The 23,698-nt window shown below is 36.1% G+C and overlaps 1 protein-coding gene across 3 annotated transcripts in view; it reads left to right on the forward strand.

Moving 5' to 3' along the window:
* The first annotated feature begins 1,549 nt into the window (after positions 1–1,549).
* col5a2 (collagen, type V, alpha 2) overlaps positions 1,550–23,698 on the forward strand; it is a 36,658-nt gene continuing 14,509 nt past the window's right edge. Inside the window, exons 1-16 of one of the 3 annotated variants that reach the window (XM_015377410.1) lie at positions 1,551–1,802; positions 14,157–14,366; positions 14,992–15,210; positions 16,670–16,894; positions 16,997–17,013; positions 17,095–17,127; positions 17,214–17,246; positions 19,248–19,301; positions 20,626–20,718; positions 20,803–20,877; positions 20,959–21,003; positions 21,093–21,146; positions 21,379–21,432; positions 21,515–21,568; positions 21,657–21,710; positions 21,792–21,845. In XM_015377410.1, coding sequence (XP_015232896.1) covers positions 1,709–1,802; positions 14,157–14,366; positions 14,992–15,210; positions 16,670–16,894; positions 16,997–17,013; positions 17,095–17,127; positions 17,214–17,246; positions 19,248–19,301; positions 20,626–20,718; positions 20,803–20,877; positions 20,959–21,003; positions 21,093–21,146; positions 21,379–21,432; positions 21,515–21,568; positions 21,657–21,710; positions 21,792–21,845 — 1,368 coding nt within the window. In that variant the 5' untranslated portion in view covers positions 1,551–1,708. Of the gene's footprint in view, positions 1,803–14,156; positions 14,367–14,457; positions 14,462–14,991; positions 15,211–16,669; positions 16,895–16,996; positions 17,014–17,094; positions 17,128–17,213; positions 17,247–19,247; positions 19,302–20,625; positions 20,719–20,802; positions 20,878–20,958; positions 21,004–21,092; positions 21,147–21,378; positions 21,433–21,514; positions 21,569–21,656; positions 21,711–21,791; positions 21,846–23,698 lie in introns of those variants that run through there. The other 2 variants (XM_015377411.1, XM_015377412.1) reach the window with 2 other exon arrangements.

Consider the following 23,698-nt stretch of genomic DNA (forward strand, 5'->3'; position numbering starts at 1 on the left):
CATAGATAATTCACGTTTACAGTTTGAAGAACGCCTGCTTGCTTCTGATGATTTCCTTTAGCTAACCAATGAAGGTTTGTGATATATGACTCATCCAGTTACACTAGTTTTCACTAGATGTGCATGGCGTCAATGATCTGCATTGGACGCATATGACGAGAAATAAATATTTATAAACATTAAACCGAAGCCAAAAGTAACAAGTAACGTTGGTATTAAAAATGTAAGGAATAGAAAGTACAGATACTTGTTTTATACTGTAATTAGTAGAAGTCAGAAGTAGTAAGAAAAATAAGTAATGGAGTAAAATATAGATACCTAAAAAGTGTACTTAGGTACAGTAACAAAGTATTTGTACTTTGTTACTTGACACCTCTGGAAAACTGTTTCATTGCGTTTATCAACTGGGTTTGGAAAATATGCAGGCCCTGGAAGAGGTGTGGGGTCTCTGTGTACTGTAGACAATAAGTTAAATAAGTTGGTAGGTGAAAGTGTAAGGAGAAATTCTGGACTTTCGCTCTCAAAAACTGGGAAGAAGGTGGAGAGTAGATCCCAGTATCTGGATGAAGTTTCTATTTTTTAAGGTACTCCAATTATTAGACAGGTTGGAAATTGCAGTACCCAGAGATATATTTGGCTTTGTCCAAGTACTTTAAATATATTTTGAAACCAGCAAGAAAGAATGAAATTGCTAAAACGGAAAGGGAAACTGGAAGGTGTGCAGAATGAGATTTCTTCAGGTTCTCCAAACAAGAATTAAGATTACAAGGACAGCAGGAAGAACATAGTGGTACCAGGAGGAATTCTGCCCTTTTTTAATCGACTCTAAACAGGAACTGAAAGAAATGAAGGAGAATGGGAAGAGTACCCAGAAAAGCATAGTCATACCAAAGTATTTGAAGCCAGCTTTTGGTCTATATCATTCACATATTAATGGCAATAGAAAAGTGGAATGTAAAAGTCACTATAGGGATATTGTGGATTTTTTTTAAGGCTTCGAAAAGAAAAGGAATCTTGGTACAAAAAGGTGAAAACGAGGGAAAAACCTGGATTTTTCAGAGGAACTTTATTGGATGAAAAATGCATAAACTATTATTGTGACTAACTGTAATATGCATATGAGCGTTTGTCCTCCAAATGCCTGTCAATGTTTGACAAAAAAAATGCAAACAAAACTTCTTTTTATGCAGCAAAACTAAATCAACTAAAAGAGTATAGGGTTTTGTTGAATAATGTACGATTAATATCCACATCTTACCGATGGGTTCCACATTTAAAAGCAACAATGTCCTTTAAAATCCTCCAACCAACTTTGAGGTCATTTATTTCCTAGAGGCACCCATCATCTCTTCTTCTCTCAATCAGAACAGATTTTACGCAGCCTTTAATTAGAGCCACCTTTCAAGGCATGAGTCTGAAGAGGAGGTTGCCCTTGAACTAAAAGCAGAAATGATGAGAGAGCAGACGAGTGGGAGGGTTGAAGGTTGGGAGAGAGTGGCAGGGAGGTCTTGGTGACTGGCGGGGGGGTTAGGGGCTGAAGCAGGAGCTTGTTTCATTTTGCTCTAATCGCTCATCCAGGAGCCTGTTGCACTCAGGGACTTTTGGACTCTAGCCTGGATGTTGTAGCTCAGGGTTGGGCTTTCCTGGACTTCCTCGTCTGCTTTGCAGCAACTGTTTCTTGAGGACGCTGCATGTCTGTTGTACAGACATGGGCACCTCTGTTTGTTTTAGGATTACTATATGCTTGGCCATCACCTTGGCTCAGGTGATTGCTGTGACCTGCCAAGAAAATACGAAGACGGGTGAGTGGCAGCTGATCACACATATATGTTCCAGAAATAGAAAGATTGACTTCTTTTGTGTTTTTATTGTAATATGAATACAATATATAAAAAGTTTTATGATTATCTTTAAATGTTTATTTAACATGTAGATATTTTTGTGCAACAGGATGTGCTTTTATCCCCAAACATTAGTCTGCTTCCCTTGAGAAAACGCATTTATCTTAGTCAAAAGAGTTCTGAAATAGAGTTTTGCAACTAAGCACATAGAGGGTGCCACAAGTGGGAGATTTTAGCTTAGATAAGGTGAAATTATTAATGAGCCACTATGTGATAATCTTTCTATTATATAAATGATGCTTGAGGGGAAAGCAGCAGCTGTTATTTTTAAACACGTTTCCACCCAAATTGTGCTGCGGGGTCTAAAAACAACAAATTCCCTTTTAAATCGGCAGTTAACTCTAAAGTGGAGCAGGGCTGGCTGCTCTATTTCCGTTCAGAGTCGAGGCTGAATGAAGGGGTTGGAGAGGCCAAAGTTATAATGATGTGGCATCGTGGATGGGATGGACAAAAGCAGGCCACTAATTTTGGTCAGACTCGGGGGCCAGATGCAGACAAGACACACCCAGTGTGAGAAGATGCTGGATATGAAATATGCTTCTCCTGCTTTTATCCCACTTTCCCTCCAGTGAAGCGTTCAAGCTGTGAGGGAAAAGCAAAAAAAGAAAAAAGAAAACATTTCTGGATGTGTGCACCAGATGTTTTGTAGGTTAGAATCATGCGTAGTAGTAGCAGCATTATAATGCTAATGGGCTAATAACATAAAAACTACTGCATTGTAAACTTTTACTGCTTTGTGTAGTGCATTTAGAATTTTTACGTTTCACAGTATAAGATCCTTTACAGCAGGCATCCCCAAAGTCGGTACTCGAGGGCCGCTGTCTTGAAAGGTTTTAGAGGTTTCCCTGTTTTAGCACAGCTGATTATGATGATTGCTGTTAGGCAAAGGCCTGTTAATCAGCTTGTAATTAAAATCAGCTGCGCTGGAGCAAGGAAACCTCATAAACCTGAAGGACAGCGGCCCTCGAGGGCCGACTTTGCCTGATTTGCAGAAATATTTTATAAAAATTTTATGTTTACTTTAAACATCAACTAGGTATCTATTTAAATATATATATATATATTTAGATATATATATTTAGATTTTAGATTAATACATAAGATTTGGGAAATGTATTTAGATTATTTTAGTGTTTAGATAAAAATTCAAAATTATATAAATATAAGATTTAAATTCAAATATTGGATGTTGAAGTATATTTACATTTTTATTTTACATTTGCCACTCATTGTTAGAAAAAAAAGCAAAAAATCTGAAAAAATAATTTTCAATTAACAGAGATGTGATGGTTAAAATTTTTACATTTACTGTACCAACTATAAATAAAATAAACGCTTAAAATTTGATTATTAAGCCATAATATTTGCATGATATTGCTTAAACTTTGTGGCCAACAGTTAATGTGAATGTTTGAGTTGAACGTTTCTGAATTTTTTTATTACAAAACCTAATTAGCTAACATTAGAGACTCTAACAGTTGTCATCCACCTTACAGCTCTACTGTTCTCAGTAACATTATTTTTTCTTACATTATGCGGCTAATTCTGGTTTAAAAAAAAAAAGAGTTTAGTGACATGTTTCAGCTTGTCTGTTTTTTTAAGAAAGAAGATAACAAGCAAAATGTGCAGGTGTTGCAGTGGTTAGCGCCAACAACCCATGCACGGAGGCCTTAGTCCTCGACGCGGCTGACTTGGGTTCGAATCCGGCCTGGGTTCGAATCTGCCGCATGTTTCTCCCCCTCTCTCATACCCCCTGTACCATCAGAAAAATGAGCCACTGGTGCTGTAAAAACGCAACGATAAATGTGTTGTTAGATTTTCCTCTTTGTTCTAGTCCCTATAGCTAGCTTAACTTCAAAGCTAAGCCAGTTCACATCAGAGCAGGTTAAAATCAGGATTAAGAAGTCATTTATAAGGTTTTAGGGGCTCCGGAGATCTACACTATAGATTCAAGAAACAATACTCCCCATAACCTTCCTAGGATTATCCATTGCACCAAAATTTCTCCAAGAATGTGTAAAAATGTTTTCCACGTGACAACATGCTGTATCGAATCTCAAAGCAGACATGGGCAATGTGGAGTCAACAAGTCATCTCCATGTCATGTATTTAATCTACCCAGCCAATTAACCAGGTGAGTCCAATCTGCACAGGCTAATTCACGGTGAAGATTAGACTCACCTGCTTCAGTGGCTGGGTAGAACAAATACATGACATGGAGATGACTTGTTGACTCCACATTGCCCATGTCTGTCTCAAAGCAACCCATGATCCATTAATTTTTGATAGACTTTTGATAGACCACTAATGTTTCTTTATGCTGTTGCTTCACTAAAAAATGGTTGCAGTCAAAAGTATTACTACTCTCAATACAAATAGCTTCAGACGTTATGCCTTTCTGATTAAATGGATATACCTGATTGCAGCAAGACGCTCAATCAATCAATATCATTACTACAAGCAAAGATTCTTTTAGGTACAATTACTAGATATTTGTAGTAATTATGTGGATTCAATGTAGGGCAACATGACAAAAATTACAACAGCTCTAAGAAGTGAGTCTTGCCTTGGCCATTATCAGAGATCTTGTCTCCTTTTTGTGTGAGTAGCACCATGTCCTGGTGACACTTCAAAAAAAAAACTGTTGGCATCTAGACTTTTGTAGCATTCAAGTCGTCTCTGGTGTAAGGGGAAATGTCATTTATGACATTACAGATGGTGATCTGATCAAATCAACGAACAGGTCCAGAGGGAGAAAGTATGGGTTGTTTTCTAGGTTAGATATTTCCAACTTTTGTAAATACCCACTCTGTCAGCACCTGTTATTTTCACAGACAGTTTAGCTTGACTTAAAGAAGTGGTCATGGCCATACCCCATTTCCAACATCTATCATGACACGGCCATGTGATTAGGTGACATAGTTGCTAAGAGTCATGAATCAATTCAGGAGGCCACATAATACCCACATCAACATCTAAAGCATTGTTGGTCTCAATTTTCCTTTACTAAGGTCATTTTTTATCATTCAAAAGGTAAGAAAGAGGCTAATAAGGTATGTCATCCATGGTAGGGTCCAATGCCAAAAAAATAACAAATTGCCTTATTGTTTAAAACATCCAATGATCCTAAAGATCTTTGTGAAAAAGTTCTTTCACATATTAAAAAATGGTTTTTGGTCTTGATAGTTTTACTTCATGGGGTCCACAACAACTTGCTGGAAAAAATGGAACCATAAATCATTTTCTCTACTAAAATAAAATAGAAATAAAATACAGATGGAGAAAGAACTGCATTGGTTTATGATTTAAACTCAAAACGGTTGATGGGTTATTCAACCAGACACAGTTGAAAGTTTACGTCTGAATGGCTAAAAAAAGAGGAAAAAATAAGCCTTTTGAGGTGGCCAAGTCAATGTCTGGAAATCAAGGAGTTATCAGTAAGTTATTGATATGTAGGAGTGGAGGCCTGGTGGTTAGGGCTTAGAGCTTGGAATCCTGAGGCTCTGAGTTTGAGCTCCACTCCCACAGACTGCCACTCTGGGTCCCTGAGCAAGACCCTTAACCCCATACTGGGCCCCATGATGGCAGCCCACTGCCCCCCCAAGGGGATGGTTTAAATGCAGAGGTACATTTCTCCAATGTGAGCTCAATAAAGTTCAATTAAAATAAATTATTTTTAGATATTACGTTATTTTATATTTAAGAAGACACAATGTCCAAAGCCATAGAGAAATGTACTCATAGTAAAGGCTTTAAAAATGCCTCATTGTTACAAACGAGAGTAAAATAACCTGACTTTATTTAATCTTTAAATATCAAATTACTACCTTAAGTCATTTGCGTGCTTTCCCTAGTGTCGTTAACCCTAGTTTGAGCAGTAGGGGAAGAAAGTAAAAACACTGATAAATCCTAAAAAGGGGTAATCAACTACACTTTCAATTTAAGCTATAATTATGTGCAAATAGAACAAGGCCTACTGACACAGAACGTTTTTGAAATCACATTAAAAAATCAGAAATCTTGGAGATAAAGAGTCCATTTTTTTCTTTGGATTTTAATAAGTGCTATAAAAAAGAAAAACTACTGTGAAAATACTTTCTCCAAAAACCAGTTGATCTTAAACAGGTTTCAAAGCAGGAGGTTTCTCCGGGTGTGGCATCTCATTGCTCTCCCCAAATACAGTCAAACCACAAGTTCTACCCAAACCTAACGTATAATACAGTCTCTGTGGTTTTCCCTGAAATAACTACAGCTGCTCAAAACCATCGTCTTTCTCAGGGAGCGGCTCCACCACATAATTACAGCTTAGCGACGTCACAAAAATGAACGGATTCAAATGGACTCGTAAATACCACAGGATTAGCAGGTGGCAAGATTTTACTTTTGCTATCTGCATTTTCATGTGAGATGTTTTCAAGATCTTGCAATACATTAGATAAATATATGTTCATTTGGTTAACTGTATTTATCATTTTCACAAGTGTACAACCTTAGCAAATCCTGCATGCTCTGTAACTTTATGAAGAAAGCTTTCTTAATCCTGTCTGTTTTTAGTGTTTTATCATATTCAGTGAATTATTACAGAATAAAACATGAATGAAAAGGAAATAAAATGCAAAGAATTACTAAATATTTATCGAAAGGAATCCAAAAAGACAAAAGTTTTTTTTTCATCAAAAAAGACTAAGCTTTCTATATTTTACTGTACATTATTTACCAGGTGTTTGTTAAAAAATAGATGCACAGTTTTCTTATTTTAATTGCTAAGAAATCACCTTTACCTATTGTTTCCCTTGTTTATTTTAGTGGGTTGTGTTATTTTTTTTAGTCTAGAAAAGCATCAGTCTGTAGTTAGATTTGAACAGGATATGCTCACTTATTAAAACAATTGCTGAATTTCACCAAATCTGCTTTAAAGAAGTTAATTTTGGAATCAAAATTAACTGTAATTCCAAAATATAAAATTTGGACATTAAGAGATGAATATTTTGTTTTGCAACTAACCTTTTGCAATTTTAACATACATATATATATATATATATATATAGAAAAGTTTTAATCTGCATCAGCCATCTTAGCATGTCTGCTCTGAGCTAACCTTTAGCCTTTAGCATTTACTACGCAGAATGCTAGTAAAGTGTGATACCAACTAATTATTACATTTTTTTCACACTTCCTATTGAAATAGACCACATCCTGTAAAAATATTTAAAAACGGAAACAAAAAGTGCGTCAAACGAAGAATTCCAGCGGTTTGACTGGAAATGTGAATGCTAATTAGCATAAAAAAAATAAAGCTCTAGCGCTTGTAACACTTTATATCCACACCATAATCATGCTGTTTGGTTGGAAATTAAAATGCTAGTAGTTATCATGATAAATGTAAACAATTTAATGTTTAATGGCAAATGTTGGCATAACGTTATAGCAACTATATTCCAGCTATTTGTTTGAAGTTGACATGCTCAAGTTACACATGCTAAAAGCAGTCCTATGTGGTGTTTTATGGTAAATGCTGTTAAACCTTCTACTGACACTGTATCTGAACTGTTTGTTTGGAAATTGTCATGATCATAGTAAATGTGCTAAAAGTATTAGCATTTGTTTATATGTTAAATGACAGATCCTGCCTATCAGAGCTGATGACACTATTGGTATACAAAAGAAACTCATGCTAAAAGCATAGCAATATTAACTTCTTTTTTGAGGTGAAACGTTCTTTTTAATCAAGCTCTCCTTGGAATAAAAATACTTGCAACCATCTTTGGTTTCTTCCTTGCATATTTGGGCAATGTACGGTCTAAGCTTTGTCTCACACATTCTTTTTTGTATTTCTTTTGAACTTTCCTCACTTTTCTTTTTCCTGATTCCAGCGTTATCTTTCTCTCAATGTCATGTTAAAGCTTAACAGTAAAAGTCTTCAGTTAAACACACCTAAGTTTAGGTTAGTTGAACTTTTAATATTGTTTTGAGCATTTAAAATTTAGAATAAACAATATAATTTTACAGTGACGAATTATGTTATATTTGACATATTGTTTAAATTCCAAACTAAATGGTCTGAGTCTAATTTAGAATAAACAATATAATTTTACAGTGACGAATTATGTTATATTTGACATATTGTTTAAATTCCAAACTAAATGGTCTGAGTCTAAGAGCAAATTTCATGGAAATGTGTAGAGTTATACTTTCTGGCCACTTTCTTTAATAAAAAAAAAAAATAATTTTTTATTAAAAAATGTGAAAGTTGTTGTGAAAAGCAATCTTAATTCTAACAACCCTTCCATTCCAATTTCATGCAGTTAAATGAGTTCAGAAGAAACCCATTTGGGCTGAAATGTGTCCAACATGGCAACACCATTACTTCCTAACCACTGTTAAGGTTTTTTTTTTAAGTTAAATGTCAAGTAGACCGAAATGTTTCCCTTCAAAGATCATGACTGACTAAAGAAGGATCACTAATAAGAAGCCTCAGAAAAGTATAAAAATGTGAAAGCGTCACTGTGTTCCTGCCATAAATAGCTGAAAGTTTGAAGGCTAATGGTTATCTCCGTGTGAACGACTAAGCAAATGTTTTATGCTAACTGTCAAATGGTTGTAGAGATTGCTTTTGATTGCTTAATTGCAGAGTTGCCTATAGACAGATTTATAGACAATTTTAAAGCCAAATACTGTCGGGTTCAACCACAGTCTAGTCGAGTTAGATTAAAGGCCTCTGCAGGTGAGCAGCGAGTTCCTTCAAAGTATCTGTCAAAGAAGACGATGTTTCAATTTATGTCTTCCTTTTATGCCTTCTATTTTAATTACAATCAGCAAAAGTGCCTTATTTTGAAAAATGCATGTTACTGCACAGGTACTCCCCCTGTTTAAAATTCTGAAAATGTCATATTACAAATGTAACTTTTATTTAATTTTATTGGGATTTCATGCAATAATGCGACATGCAGATTAAAGGGCATTTGTTCTTTTTCCCCCCAGACCTATTTACCATAACATTAATAAAAAATAAGGGCAATCAACTGCTTTAAAAGGAGTTACATAATGTGTAAATAATTCAGTACAATGCCTTTGTGCAACATAACTTCAATATCAATCCATCTGGTCTAAAAGGTCTGTGAAGTTTGTTGTGTATATAATTGAGCAAACAACATTGTGAAAACCACAGAATGTACTAGACATGTCGGGAATATAGTGTTAAGGAAGTTTAATTTAGAAAAATGCAAAAAAAGAAAAATATGCACAGCTTGAGAGCAACAGTGTTGACAGGGAACTGTTAGTCCTGCAATCCAAAAATGTGGCCTGGGTGGATTTATGGCAGTACTTTGTTGAAAAGTACTGCTTGTGTGAAGCTGAAAGTGAAAGAAAGGGTCTTTGATGAGGAATTTTAACCTTAAACAGGGAAACTACTGTTTGTGTAATTATGCAGAACTTCATTAGTATTGATGGTTATGAAAAAATAGATGAACGTAACGTTTCTACTGTTTTTTTTATTGTTAAAGAAAGAAATTCTGTTGTTTCTCTCGATTTTTACCCTCAAGTAGAAGAAAAAAAGACAGATATAGATGCTTGCAGTGGTTCTTTAGGACAATTGATGCAACCTAGTGGCCGCACAGGGAAACTGCAGTCCCTTTAGTCTTGTGTTTGTTTTCTCTAAACATAAACCCCACATTTATCCCATATAAATATATTCAATTGTTTATTTATTTTATGCAACAGAACAAGTATTTTTAGGTGATAATTTTGCAATGCAGGTTTTACATTTTTCATCATTTCATCCTCTTTACTGGCCTCAGGCTTTCAGAGAAAGACATGTTAATATGTTGGCCACTGCTGTGCTTGACTCAGACAGCTGTGAGGAAAATGGAACAGTCTACTCCAACAATGAGATATGGCAGCCAGAGTTGTGTCGAACCTGTGTGTGTGACAGTGGGCTTGTAGTGTGTGAGGACGAGGTGTGTGAGGAGCTCAGAGACTGCCGGATGGTGGTGTTTCCAAAGGGCGAATGTTGCCCCAGGTGCTCAGCCTCACCACTGACACAAACAACAAACTCTGGAGCAGGTAAATTTAACCGAATGACACTGTTCCTTTAACATAGGGATTTATAAGCAACTTCAGATCCCTTTCAGTTATTATAATGCATCATTATGGGGCTGCAAGTACAGTTTGAGGGTGGTGAATGTGAGGATTAGATATAAAGCAACAACAGAAAAACATATTGACTTTCTGAGAATAATAATTAAGATGCTTTTACCAAAAAATAGTAAAACCAAATAAAAATAAAGAGCAAAAGATTATCATAATCAAACTTGATTCTAACTAATATCTTTGTAACAATACTGATAATTCTGGAATTGTTACCATTATAAACTATAAAGAAATTACCATATTAGACCTAATCGTTGCTTCATTACCCCACAAATAAAAAAATATTCTGAGGGTTAAACTATTAATTATGGTAAATGTTTTAATTGGTTTAAATATCATGCAGAAATGTATGGAGTATTAGGGACATTTTAGTTGAAATGAAAGAAAAAGGTCAACGGAGGAATACATTTACTCAAATTAACTGATAAATTGTAAAAAATAATTTCATATATTTACAAGAAGAAAAAAAAATAGTTATATGTTATGGCCAGAAATTCTTACTAATTCTTTCTCATTTCAGTATTAATTACATTAATTTGGTAGGTCAAAAATATGCATGAAAAAAGCTTCCAGCTTGAGAAAGCTTCCTGGAGGGGAAGCGAAACATCTTCAAATCTTGAAAAACCAAGTCTAGTGGATTGTTTTTTAAACTTTTACTGAATGCATGAAAAAAGTTTTTGAGATTGCAAAGTTAGACATTTATGACAACAACAAATAAGAAATCTTATCTGATTTAGTAAATTACTTAGACTGGCAGAAATATCTGCTGAAATCAGGATCAAATCAATATATAAGGATATCCTGTGTTCAAAGTCAAAAAAGTATGTCAATATAAATTCCAAATGTATTAATTGTGTACTATTAAGGCATACCAGAAACCCTGTAATGATGTGTTGTGCAAACTGAAAGGGTATCATCTACCGTACTCATCTGGTTGGTTTTGTCTTGTGAAGAGACCTGCACAGAAAATGGCACAACTTACTCCAACAATCAAATATGGCGCCCAGAGCCATGTCGAGTCTGCATTTGCGACTCTGGGATTATGGTGTGTGAGGAATTGGTGTGTGAAGAGCTAAGGGACTGTGAAACAACCGTGATCCCCATGGGCGAGTGTTGCCCTGTGTGCTCTGCCAACAAACCAAATGCTTCTTTCTCCGACGATAAAACTGGTAAAAAATATTATAAACTAATGTTTAGATCGGCCAAATGTAGAACTTCTGCTGCAAAAAATAAGAAGGAAACTTGATGATTCTATAGAATCTATAGATTGTATTGAATCAATCTATAGATTGTACCTCAATTTAATCTTAAATTGATTATAATTCACGTTGTTTTTTATGTTTTGTGTCTAACATACATGATCTCTGTTTAAAATAAGCATTTATTGAGTGTTTAAAAGCATCAAAATTTGTATTATATTTCTATTATCATTGTTTATATTATAGTGTCATTAAATTGTGTCTAACACTGTAGTATAAATTCATTGTTGATATTTTTGTGGGTATGGTTATCGACAAATTTATGTATATAAATAAAAAAACATGCCTAATTTGAGCCTACAAATTAAATCCTTGGCTTGCATTTCTTTGTTATTTGCACAAATATTACATGTAAGGTTTTGCTAGAATTATTTTCTTGTCAAATTATGATTTTTTTTTTTTAGTTCAGCCTAGTTGAAAAATTACTCTTGTTAGACCCACTGATTTTATGGATAACCTTTATTAAACCGTTTTAAAGTATTATAACTTTGAGTAATAATGGTGATTTTAGAGGAAGGTGACATTTTCTTGCTCTCCTGATTCCTATTTTGCAAATGCATAAGAAGTTTCACATCAACCCACATCTATCTATTTTCAGTAGTTATCCTGATTCCTGTTTCCAAGATATCATGAATTGGCCTAATTATAAATTTTCTTATATTTAGCTATTGCTGGTTATACTAATCAAAGTGTTGCTATAATATTGCAAACACTTTTTTTTCTTTGCTATCCAGACTTCTGTTTTAAAGATAGCGTTAGCTGGCATAATTATACAATTAACTAAATGTAGCTAAGTTGTCTTGCTAATCCCAGTTTTTAGATAGCATGAGCTGAACCAAATATAAACTCAGCTAGGGATGCACGATATAATCGGCCCCCTATCGGTATCGGCCTGTATCAGCCTTAAAACTGAATATCAGACATCGGCCACCCCACTGATATTTAACCTGATATTTGATCAGCTTCTGAGTTTCTAAAGTCTAAAAAAAAAAATAAAAATACTACTTCTTCCTCAAAAACTTCTTTTTTACAGACTTAAAAACTTCTAAAGACGAGGGAAAAAATATTGATACATTAAAATATCACAATATCTTCATATGCTGATATATTGCCATTTAAAAACACCATATCAATCTCTTTTACTAATGAAATATTGCTATATGTCATCGTTATGCTACAAAATCCCCCGAAAATTCACGAAATTTTGCCATATTTTTATATGTTGATATATTGACGCGGTATCGATCTATTTTACTAACAAAATCTCACAAGAATTTGCAAAATATCACGAGAGTTTGTAACAGAACGATTAAATTTCACGAGATTTTGAAAGTATAATAGATCGATACCACGTTTTTAAAAATCTATTTGATATCAGCATATGAAAATATATTTGAGTATATTATTTTTCAAAGTGTCAGAAATGGATAACAAAACTGCTATTTTCAATGACTACTTATTTTTGTCCAGCTTTAACATCAGTATCGATATCGGTTATCGGCTACATGAGTTTTAAAATATCGGCATATCGGATATCGGCCAAAATCCCAATATTGTACATCCCTAAACTCAGCTGAATCAAGCTATTTTTTTAAATTACAAATCTGAATTATTAAGGTTTTTAAGTAATTTGAACTATTGAAATCACCTGTTTTTCCTGAATTTTTTAGGTAAATCTTATGCATTTTTTTTACCTAAAAGAATACAAATAATAATCTACTACTCAACTAAGTCACTTTGGGTAGTAACCTTAGTAGTTATGCATCTATCTAACCAGAAAATGAGCATTCATTAAATAATCCTGGAATTTTCAAGTCAGTTGCAATTTCTCTAACTAGTAGCTTTCCTAAACCTAAGCAAGGATGTTTTCAAGATGGCATTAACTACAAGCGGAAAACTGTTTTGTCCCCAAACCTCACTTATTCTGCCCAATATATAGTGTTTTATAATCTTGACTAATCATTTTTTTCACAGACATGTTATTCAAGCACCAGTTGATCATTCTTTATTGACTATGGTGATGTAACTCTAGTATATCAGTTATATCAGACCAAAATTTTTATGCAGTATTAACCAATTACAGTAGTTTTATGTAGTGACGGTTCTAGACAAAAATGTACCGGGGGGCCAGGAGGGGCCCCGCGTGTTTCCATGAGGGCCCAGAAAAGCTTGTAATAAAAAACAGAGCAAAGGATTCAAATATATTAAGATAGCTGGATGAAGTGAAATTTCTATTCAATTAGGTATAATTAAAATTCCTTGTCTTGTTAGGTCATCATACATTCATAATTCAGGAATTTTACATATTTTTTTACTTAATTTAAGTTAAAATTACAGTTTTCTATAAAATCTGAATTAGAACTCAAGAAAAACGGATACATTCAGCTGTAAAAATTACAGTATTTTCTTTTTTTTTTTTGTTTAAAAAACATTTAGCAGATGAAAACTGGGATCCTATCTCAATTCCACTGAAGCTATCACCTTGAGGCACCTTGTTTTTAGATAATTAATCAGAGTTTGTAAAGAAAAAAAAAAGAAATAGATCCAAAGGACCTATCATTAACCGTGACTGTGACAGCGCATATCGTCATTAGAATTTCTCGAGTATTATGTCTACAGTACAGGGGCCATAACAGGGGCCAGGACATGGTCTACAGGGGCACTGGCCCCCTTTGGACCCTGTCTAGAACCGCCCATGGTTTTATGAAAACCTGTACAGCCTAAGTTTCCCTATTCCAAACATAAAGACATGCTAAATGTATGGATTTTTGAATATTCTATACATTAATGTAATATAATAACCTAGAGCTTTAAATACTGATGTAAAATGGTGTTCTTCCTCACAAAGATTCCTGCACAGTGGACGGCAAAACCTACCCCAACGATCAGATATGGAACCCGGAGCCTTGCCGGGTTTGTTTATGCGATAAGGGGATGGTGTTGTGTGAGGACGTGGTTTGTGAGGATTTAGGTGACTGCCAGCCCACAGAGATCCCAGAGGGCGAGTGCTGCCCCGTGTGCTCAACTGCAAAACAGCACCAGTCCGATGCCGAAACTGGTAAACTGCAACTTAACCCGCAGATTTACTCCCGGCTGTTTCCATCAACTTCTTCAATGTAGTGTTTGTGTATGCAGCAGCTGGTGGTGCTCTTCGTCTTTCTCTTAGCCTGAAGATCACCTCTTCAGGCTTTATCTTTTTGCACACCACTGTGGATTGTTGTTTTTTTTTCTTGTGCTCACCCTTTAGCCGTGCTTTTTGTCAGGTTGCAGAGGGAATACATTAACTTTCAAAAAGATAAGCTCACTTCTCAACCTGTGTGTGTGCCATAATAACCTACACACTGAAGTGTGAGTAAGTAGCTTATTCACAGAATAAGGTGTATTCCTCGGGGACATCGCTGACTACATCCCTGTTTCCATGTCATTTGGATAACTTGTGCTTTTTTCTTTTGCTTTTTTCAAAGCATATTTTGAATGAAGCACCAAAATGGGCATGCTTTTCTGTATGCATTTGTAGATTCTTTTTTTTTTTACAGAAGGTTGCCTGATTTTTAAGTTTAAATTCACAGCAGACATTTGAACTGGCCGTCTGTTATTTTTGCAACCAAATCTGTTCAATAGACGAGTTCTCTGATTTAGATCAATAACCATTTTTCCCCCTCTATGTTTGTGTTTTGATGAAGACACCTGCACAGAAAATGGGAAAGTCTACGCCGATAAAGAGATGTGGAACCCAGAGCCATGTCGACAATGTGTTTGCAATACGGGGACCATTACATGTGAAGAGGTGGTGTGTGAGGACATTGATGGTTGCCAGAAAACAGTAATCCCAGATGGGGAATGTTGTCCTGTGTGCCTTACTGTGGCTTCAACCTTTACACCAAACACCGACCCCGAAACAGGTAATTTGGGCATAACTCAACTGAATAGGACCAGACACAAAAGTGACTCAGACTACATCTTGGGTGATTCAGTTTCATTATACTTGGAACTAGAATTTAATGAGTTGGAGTGGCATAAACTCTGAAGTAACTGCATCCCAGTTGTAAGCTTGTAGACCCTCATGTTCTGCATGGCCACAACGGCCACTGTTGCAATCATAGCAGTAAAAAATGACTGTCTTATGTGGTATTCTGTACATATACACAGCATTGAAACATATTGTCCTCTAGACACAAACACACAGTACCTGAATAACTGGTTTAATGCTCATCAATAATAGAGAACTGCTGCACAGGAAAAGTAGGAACATTTAGCTTCTACCTACATGGGTAGCTTCCATATTGAATGCTGAAGTTGGGTACCAGTTCCAGCGACTTTCCAAGTCGTAATTCAGACTCTCAGGGCGTTCCGGTTAACATTCCTGACTTGGAAGATGGTAAATACCTTGCTGGTTCCAGTAAAGTACACTGTAAGCCCAGGATGGCAACCTCTTCACTACGCCTAAGGATCAAAATTGTGCCCTGTAAGATTTAAGAACGTTTTAAGAAATTTTTAAGATGAATATTTGGAAAAAGTTAAAGAAAATGGAAAATCTAGACAAAATAGGTTTTGGAAAGGTATCCTAAAAATTCCAGAAATGTACTCTGTAAAGAAAATAAATTGTTCCAGGGAAGCGCCTCGTAAGTTTCAAGACTGTAACCTGTAAAGTCTAGAATCCCTATTTTAAGTTTCCTGTAAGTTTTTGAAGGTGGTTTGAAAAAGGAAAAACGGTATCTTAATTAGTGTTGCACCGATACCGATACCAGTATCGGACGGGGCCCCGATGCTGCCCTAAAATGGTGGTATCGGTATCGGCGAGTACCAACAAATAGGGCACCAATACCATTTTGAGAGCCATAAGTTTATTTAACTATTGTCACCCACTCCTGGTAGGCAATAAAAAGTTCTACTGGATTCACTTTGTATTAGATTTTTTCCTGCTTCACAAAGGTAGGCAGCAGCTTGACAAAGCCATGATGGCAATTATTTTACATTATGGTATCGGTATCGGCCGATACTGCAAGGCCAGGTATCGGGTATCGGTATCGGGGCCAAAAAATGGCATCGGCGCAACACTAATCTTAATAGCCAATGGAAAGCAATCTTTTTATTTTGTAGCAAGTAACCTGCACGGTTCGAAATGTAACTTGCGTCTTCAGTGGGATTCAAACAGTAAGCTTCTTCCTACATCTTTAGTTTCATTGCAAGTTTTAATGGAATGCTACTTATTAGATCATAGTACAGCCTAAATTGTGATAAAAACCAACATAGATAGTTACATAAATGAGTATTTTACTGAGAAGATTTCTTTTAAGAGGGAAAAAAAATTTGCTTTGAAAAAAAAATTAAGAGAATACCTCACCTGTGCTCCATTTTTAGCTGCTGATGAAAAGAAAGCAAAAACCTGCACGGTTGATGGGGAGGTCCACCCCCACAATGAAATCTGGAAACCCGCACCCTGTCGTGTATGCGTCTGTGACGACGGAGTCTCCATCTGCGATGACATTCAGTGCGAGGTGTTGGCAAACTGCGAGAAGGTCGTCACACCTGAGGGAGAGTGTTGCCCCGTGTGCGACACCTTTGCCAGTGCCGGCAGAGCGATCGGTGAGGCCACTTTCCATGATGGTTGATTAAATAGAGCCAACTGGAATAGTAATGAACTAACTGTTGTCTGGTTTTTGTCTTTCTTGTTTCTTTTTTATCAAGAAATTATGGGCTTTAAGGTAAAAACAGTACTTCACATAAAACAGGTAATCATTAAAGGAAAATAAAATCTCTAACAAGTTAATTTGGATTTTCAACAGGGGCAAAAGGGAGAACCAGGTGATATACCGTATGTAAGTACGAAAAGCTCAAAAAAGAAGTTGCCCATCATTTTTGGAGCCTCCCATAAAGACATACTTATTATCTGCTTGTTCTTTAGGTCGTTGGAAACCCAGGATCACCAGGACCTACGGTAGGTACTGGTTCAGATGAATCATAAACTCCCATTTACAAAAGAAAAACGTAACCTGCAGCCACTGTTGTAGAGGAATCACATCCTTTTTAGCATTCATTCATTGCTTTGATGGTTTAGCCACTCAGTGGTAGTTATACAGTCGGGTTTGGGATCATTGAAGCTTTGACAACCACATTTATGCCAAGTTTAACAGTAGGGTAGATGACCATTTGAAAATACTTTGGCACACTGAAGGTTTTTTTTTTTAAGTGTACTGGTCCTGTGACTATTAGGCTGGCCTATATCATCTCCCAATCCACCACTGTGTTTGACGGTTAGTATGGTGTCTTTGGTTTTCCCAAAATTGGCACTGCATGAGTAAAATCTCTATTTTGGTCTCATCTGTCGAGAAGACAGTCTTAGTGGCTCATTCATAATCCCCTTTACTAACCAATTTCTTGTACACATGCAAGATGTTTAACTTCGGATCCACATTCCATGTCCATATACTCTGGTTTGTGGTAAGAACAGAGCACTTAGGTTCTGAGAAAGCTATAAATACCCAATATGATCCCCATAGACTGTCACTTTGGGTCCCTGAGGGGTGCTGGTAAGTTAGATGCAGCGAAACGCAACCAAATTTGTCAGGATTTAAAAACAAGAGTAATAAAATAAAGATTATTATTATAATTAAAGAAATTGAAAGATTAGAATACTTCAGAGCATCAACTCTGTCTTTCAAGCATTCACGGTGTTCATCAGAGTAAGAACCTGAGGGACTGAAGTTGGACGGCTGTTTTTTATGCAAACAGCGTTATGTACGGCCTGCCTGAAGGCATATGTTTAAAATGATTAAAACATAATTTTTAGACGAGTCCCCTGGGCTTTAGTCATTGTATTGAATAAAGGGAGAAGACTAGTGGGCCAATTACACACCTCTGAGGGACTCCGGTGCTCTTTGCACAACTTTCCAAACCTTAGTTTCTGTAAGTCAGTGTAATTTTGGCTCACCTATTTTTTCAACATTCAAGATAAGATATTAGAGGCATCATTTGAAGCAACATGAAACATTTTTTTTTTCATATTTGTTGTAGATTTGCTGGCTAAGTATGATATGTTGCTGTCAGTTAGAGCGAAACATCTTTGCTTTGTTTTAATCGGTCTAAAGGACCAACAAAAGATGGGTTAATTCTAAAAGTTTCTAGATCTAGAAGTGTTTTGCTTTAATTTTTTGGAATTTTCCTGAAGAAGGTGATGCTGATTATATTGCTTTCAGGGAAAAGTCTACATGCAAAGTCAACAAAAATCTTCTGGTTTTTATAGCTAATGATGCATTTAATCTATAAGTAGTAATATTGGTTGTTGTCACAGCTTTGGCGCCCCCTACTGATAGGTTTCCTGTAGTGGAAAACTTTTTATGGCCAAAATAAAAGCAGAATTTAAGGTGACTATATGAGCCTTCTTTAAGTACACTCAATCAAATATGGATCACAAACATCTTAATAAATCAGAAAGCATAGTAATTTAGATCTATTTTAGTCATTAGAATTATAACAAGAAACTTCTATTATATAAATTCAACACATATAGAGTTATGTACTCAAGGTGTTTATATCCATTGCTCTTGATGTGTATGATTATTATCACAACAGCTCCAGGCTGCATGATGGAGCAGCTGCTGTGTCACACTAAGAAGGTCCTGAGTTTAAATCTTGGCCTGCGTTTTTTCTTTATAGAGTTTTATCAAGTTACTCTGGCTTTCATAGCTAAAACTCTTGGGACAATTAATTGCACTAAATTACCCTATTTTCTAAATGTGTGTGGGCATGCTTGTGTGTCTCACTTTTCCCATGTGATGGACGCCTCTCATCCACTAAATGCTGAAGATAGGCAACCCTTAGATATTCAATATAAGGAGTTGAAAAATACAACAACATAAAAATGCCTGAGGTTTTATTTGTGTTTGTCTTCATAAAATAGATTAAAAAAAAATAATGTTATATTTATCTTGTTTTTCAGGGCCCTCCAGGACCCCCTGGAAGAATGGGACCAAGAGGCTTCAAAGGCAGACGAGTGAGTCTAGAAATATGTTTTAGATTTTCATCTAAGATAAGGAATCCTTCCCCATTCTAAAAAAAAATTAACAAGTGTACAAAAACATACTCTTTTTGAACCACCTTCTTCAAAAATATACAACAAATGTGGATTTTTCCCCATCCCAGACTAAGGAACGTATTGTCGCTTCAATGCATACAAATTTGCTATATTAAAAGATGCTAATAATAATAATAGAATCCTAAAAAAGAGAAACAAAAAAACCTGGATCGAACATCAATTCAATGCACATAAATATGTGATAATATAACCTAAAAGGTCATCACTTGCATCGTCCTGCAGAAAGATAAGAAAAAATCCGCTGGTCCCTTAAAAAATCCCCTCTTTATCTGGAACAAACTTCCAGAAAACTGTAAAAGTGCGGAAAGCCTGAGTTCCTTTAAATCAAGAATAAAAACACATTTGTAAAGGATTGCCTTCAACTGAAACATCATTAGTTTAACTTTTTTATTTTCTTTAGTCCAACTGTTTTTAATGTTCTTTTTTGTTTCTGCATTTTTTATTAAATTTTTTTCCCTGCTCGCTTTGATTCTGTTTTATTTTCCTATATTTTAATCATGTAAAGCACTTTGCATTGTGCTATACAAATAAATTTGCCTTGCCTTGCCTTGCCTCTAGACATGGGCTGCACCAAGAAATCATGTCTATGGAAATGATGCCCGGAGACAGAGGGCAGAGCCCAACATGCACTGAAAGGAGATCCAACTTAATAAATCCAATGGGAACCAGATTATTGTTTATTGTTTAAATGAATTGATATTTGAATATTCCATATTAGGAACATATAACTGTTTACACCAAAGCTGTATTTATATGATAATGCTATCAAGGCTTGTGGTTTAGTTCTCTGAGACCAAAAAGGTAAAGTCCAGTTACCACAAACTGACAATTCTATGAAATCTACTCATTTATCCAAAGTTGTGCCTTTTGATAATTAAATATGTTCCTCTATAAAGGCAGAATGCATTTTACTGAAATATTAATTAATCCTTATTCCTTTGGCAACACATAAAATACGTCACATGTGCAGAACACTGCTAATGTATAAAACTGTAAAACCTGTATATGCATAAAAATACATATAAACACTTAATACGGTAAAAGGGTTTCATTGAAAAAATAAAGAAATATTCAAATAAAACTCAATGTTAAAAGAATTAACTGAGATTGTTCAATGTAAGACCCTCAAAAGCTGTTGCTGGAAAATGGTCCTACAAACCCGAAGAGATACTCACCACCATTACTCTGACATTTAATCTTTATTTCTTTACAAACTTTTTAGGGTTTTACAGGACCGCCAGGGTTTGACGGCGAGCCCGGTGTGCCGGGAAATCCAGGACAACCTGGACCCCCCGGGGAGTCCTCTCCTCCTGGAGTGAGAAACCTCTTACCTGTCCCTTTTTTTAAAAGTTCCATCTTCAAAATAGTTCAAAGTTGTTGACCTGTTTTCTCCTTTAAGGCAAATCTGGTGTCACAAATGGCTACGGGTTTTAGCGAGAAGTCCAGTTTTGCTTCAATGATGACAGCACAGAGGGTTAGTATGTGAGCTAAAGAAGCAAAATTTAAACTAAGATTTATAATTTCATTACCTGAGTATAAAACAATCCTGCTGCAGGGTGAAGCAGGACCGCGAGGACTTCCTGGACCAACTGGACCTCCTGTAGGTTTTACCATTTTATCCATGTTTAGAGAATAAATCATTTAGTTTTAGCAAACTTCTGCAAAAACTATTTGTATGTCTTATATCAGGGGGCAACTGGTGGTCAAGGATTTCCTGGAGAACATGGAGACCCAGGACCAATGGTAGGATCTGTTCCTTATCTTAAGTGGGATCTTGGGCTGAGGGCAAACAGATACTAAATCCCAAGCATGAGTTTGAACAGCAAATATTGAGCAGAAACTTGTAAAAAATAAAGGCTGCATGCATGACATCTAGCAGATTATAATTCTGTAGGTATGTCTCTTTGAAAGAAATGTTAGAAAGCGATCCTTTTCCCCCCGAATTTTCAAAAAAGGTGATTTTTTTTTTCCACAGGGCGAGCCTGGTCTTCGGGGACCCGATGGACCACCTGGGAAACCAGGACCTGATGTAAGTCAGTAATGTGCACATCCTCAATTTTGGTCTAATTCAAATAAATACTCCAAGCTTCACTTTTTATTTTTTTGGTTAGGGCGGAGCTGGGCCTGAAGGGGCAACCGGAGAGCCAGGATTTCCAGGATCACCGGTAACCATAATCTACATTTGCTCAGCAAAATATCCTGGAGAGTTTGAAATAGCCTGAAAAAAAACGATGGGGTCTGTTTTAAATGCAGGGCGCAAGGGGATTCCCAGGACTTCCAGGTCTTCCAGGACGAAAAGGCCCAAAAGTAAAAAAAAAAAGGATAATTTCACATTGTTTTTCCTATGAAACAGATAAAAGACTAGGCTGAATTTTATCCTCTCACCAGGGAACCTCTGGTCTTGGAGGGCCGAAAGGAGAGACTGGAGCAGTCGGAGCAAAGGTATGAAATCCTCCTGATCCAGTTCTATCCGAAGTGGCTGTAATGACAAGGAAGAGTGCATTCAATCCATCTATTGGTTTATTCAAGACCAAATCATATTAAAAGATACTTTAGCACACTGTGCTCTCTCTAGCTAATAACTACAGCCCAGCTAAGGTGATTATAACATTTTCCTTCGACAACCAAGAGATGTAAGAATCTTGCTCTATCTTGGGGCTTCCTGTCAGTGGAAAATATTTTAAAACGCCTACTAAGGTGTAGAAGATATGCTTCAAGATGCCAAAAGCACCTTGCTGGGGGAGGAACAAGTGTTCTATGCAGACTTGAAGACAAAGACATTTTATTTTCCAAATTCTAATACCTCTCCTGTTGTCTAAATATTGCATGATTCTTTCTTTAGACTATCTTGGACTTCTGACATAGTCTTTTCTTTAAAATGTAGGATTAACCCAAAATGCACAGGTGTTACCCAAATGTATCGAACTCTTGCTCTAATCCACTTCCACTGGTAAAACCAATCATCAGATATCTAAACTCATCATCTCTGAGCTGTGAGTTTTCCCCTATCCCGAAGGTGATAAAACCACCCTTTTTCCGATATGGGACCATGACCTAAGATTTGGATCCTCTAATTAGATATTGCCTGATGCATTTATTCTAAATGCCAAAGCTGATGCAGTCTAAATCCCTTTATTGTCCCACAATGGGGAAATTCATTCACTGCATTTAACCCATCCCCTTGGGGAACAGCGGGCTGCCATTGGGTGGCGCCCGGGAAGCAATCAGCGATTAAGGTATACTTGCAACCTTCTCAGAGCACAAGCGCACTGCTCTAATCCACTGTGCGATCATTTAGATGACAAAGAAAATGCATTGGATTACATGGCTGCTGATTGAACTGATGAATAGGCGAACATGTACGTATAGGCTGATGCGGATACAAGAAAAAAGGACGGCACATGTATCCCTCTGACGTTAGCTCTAATCCCTATACAGAAGTGTGTTTATTGCCAAGCTGACTTGATAAAAACATAAAATGAACTTAAAGAACTGAATAAATAGAAAAAAAAACAACTCCCTACTCACAATGTTTAGCCAGCCAAATAGTACATCGTTATAGTAATAAAGCTGAGATTACCAACACCCCTTGAATTTACCTCAGGTAATGCAAATCCAGGTCTCACTCCGATTCTAAAGGGAATGAATGGCTTTTAGAAAAGGTGTCTCAATACAAAGTTGTAAGTCCTTTTTAAATCAGGTAAGCTCTCAATGTCTGGTTTGGCAATCTCTTTCGTAGACCCTTAGATGATACTGAGAGGGTAAAGAGAATGGTCTGATGGTCTAACTGAGATAGAAAAAGCAACTTGATCTTACTCAATCTAGGATTTATGGAAATCTTTAATCTTTAATCTGCTTTAAACGGGTTCTACTCCCTGACTCTTTCAGACAGGCTTAGGAGAACAGCATTCAGTACTCAGTTTTCTTTTAATATTTCCATCTCTTCAATGTTTATAGGGGGTATTTCCTGCCATTACTGTTGCAAGTAAAGAGCATGTTTCTGTAATGAAAAAAAAAACCTCCTGCCATTACTGTTGCAAGTAAAGAGCATGTTTCTGTAATGAAAAAAAAAACCTTCAAGAAATAAAACTTTTCATTCATTATATATTATTTTTGTGCTACTTTTTCAAATGTTTTTCTAATTCTGTCAAATTTGACTTTTTACGAATTGCATTCTTTTCAAATTGCGTTTTACAGATTGTTTTCACTTCAATTCTGGGAGCAAGCGTTCATCTTAAGGGAGGAGCGAATATGCATTTCCATCAGACTAGATGGACGTTAAGCAGCAACATTTT

Source organism: Cyprinodon variegatus, unplaced genomic scaffold, assembly GCF_000732505.1.
Source record: "Cyprinodon variegatus isolate N-32 unplaced genomic scaffold, C_variegatus-1.0 Scaffold153, whole genome shotgun sequence".
Taxonomy (NCBI): domain Eukaryota; kingdom Metazoa; phylum Chordata; class Actinopteri; order Cyprinodontiformes; family Cyprinodontidae; genus Cyprinodon; species Cyprinodon variegatus.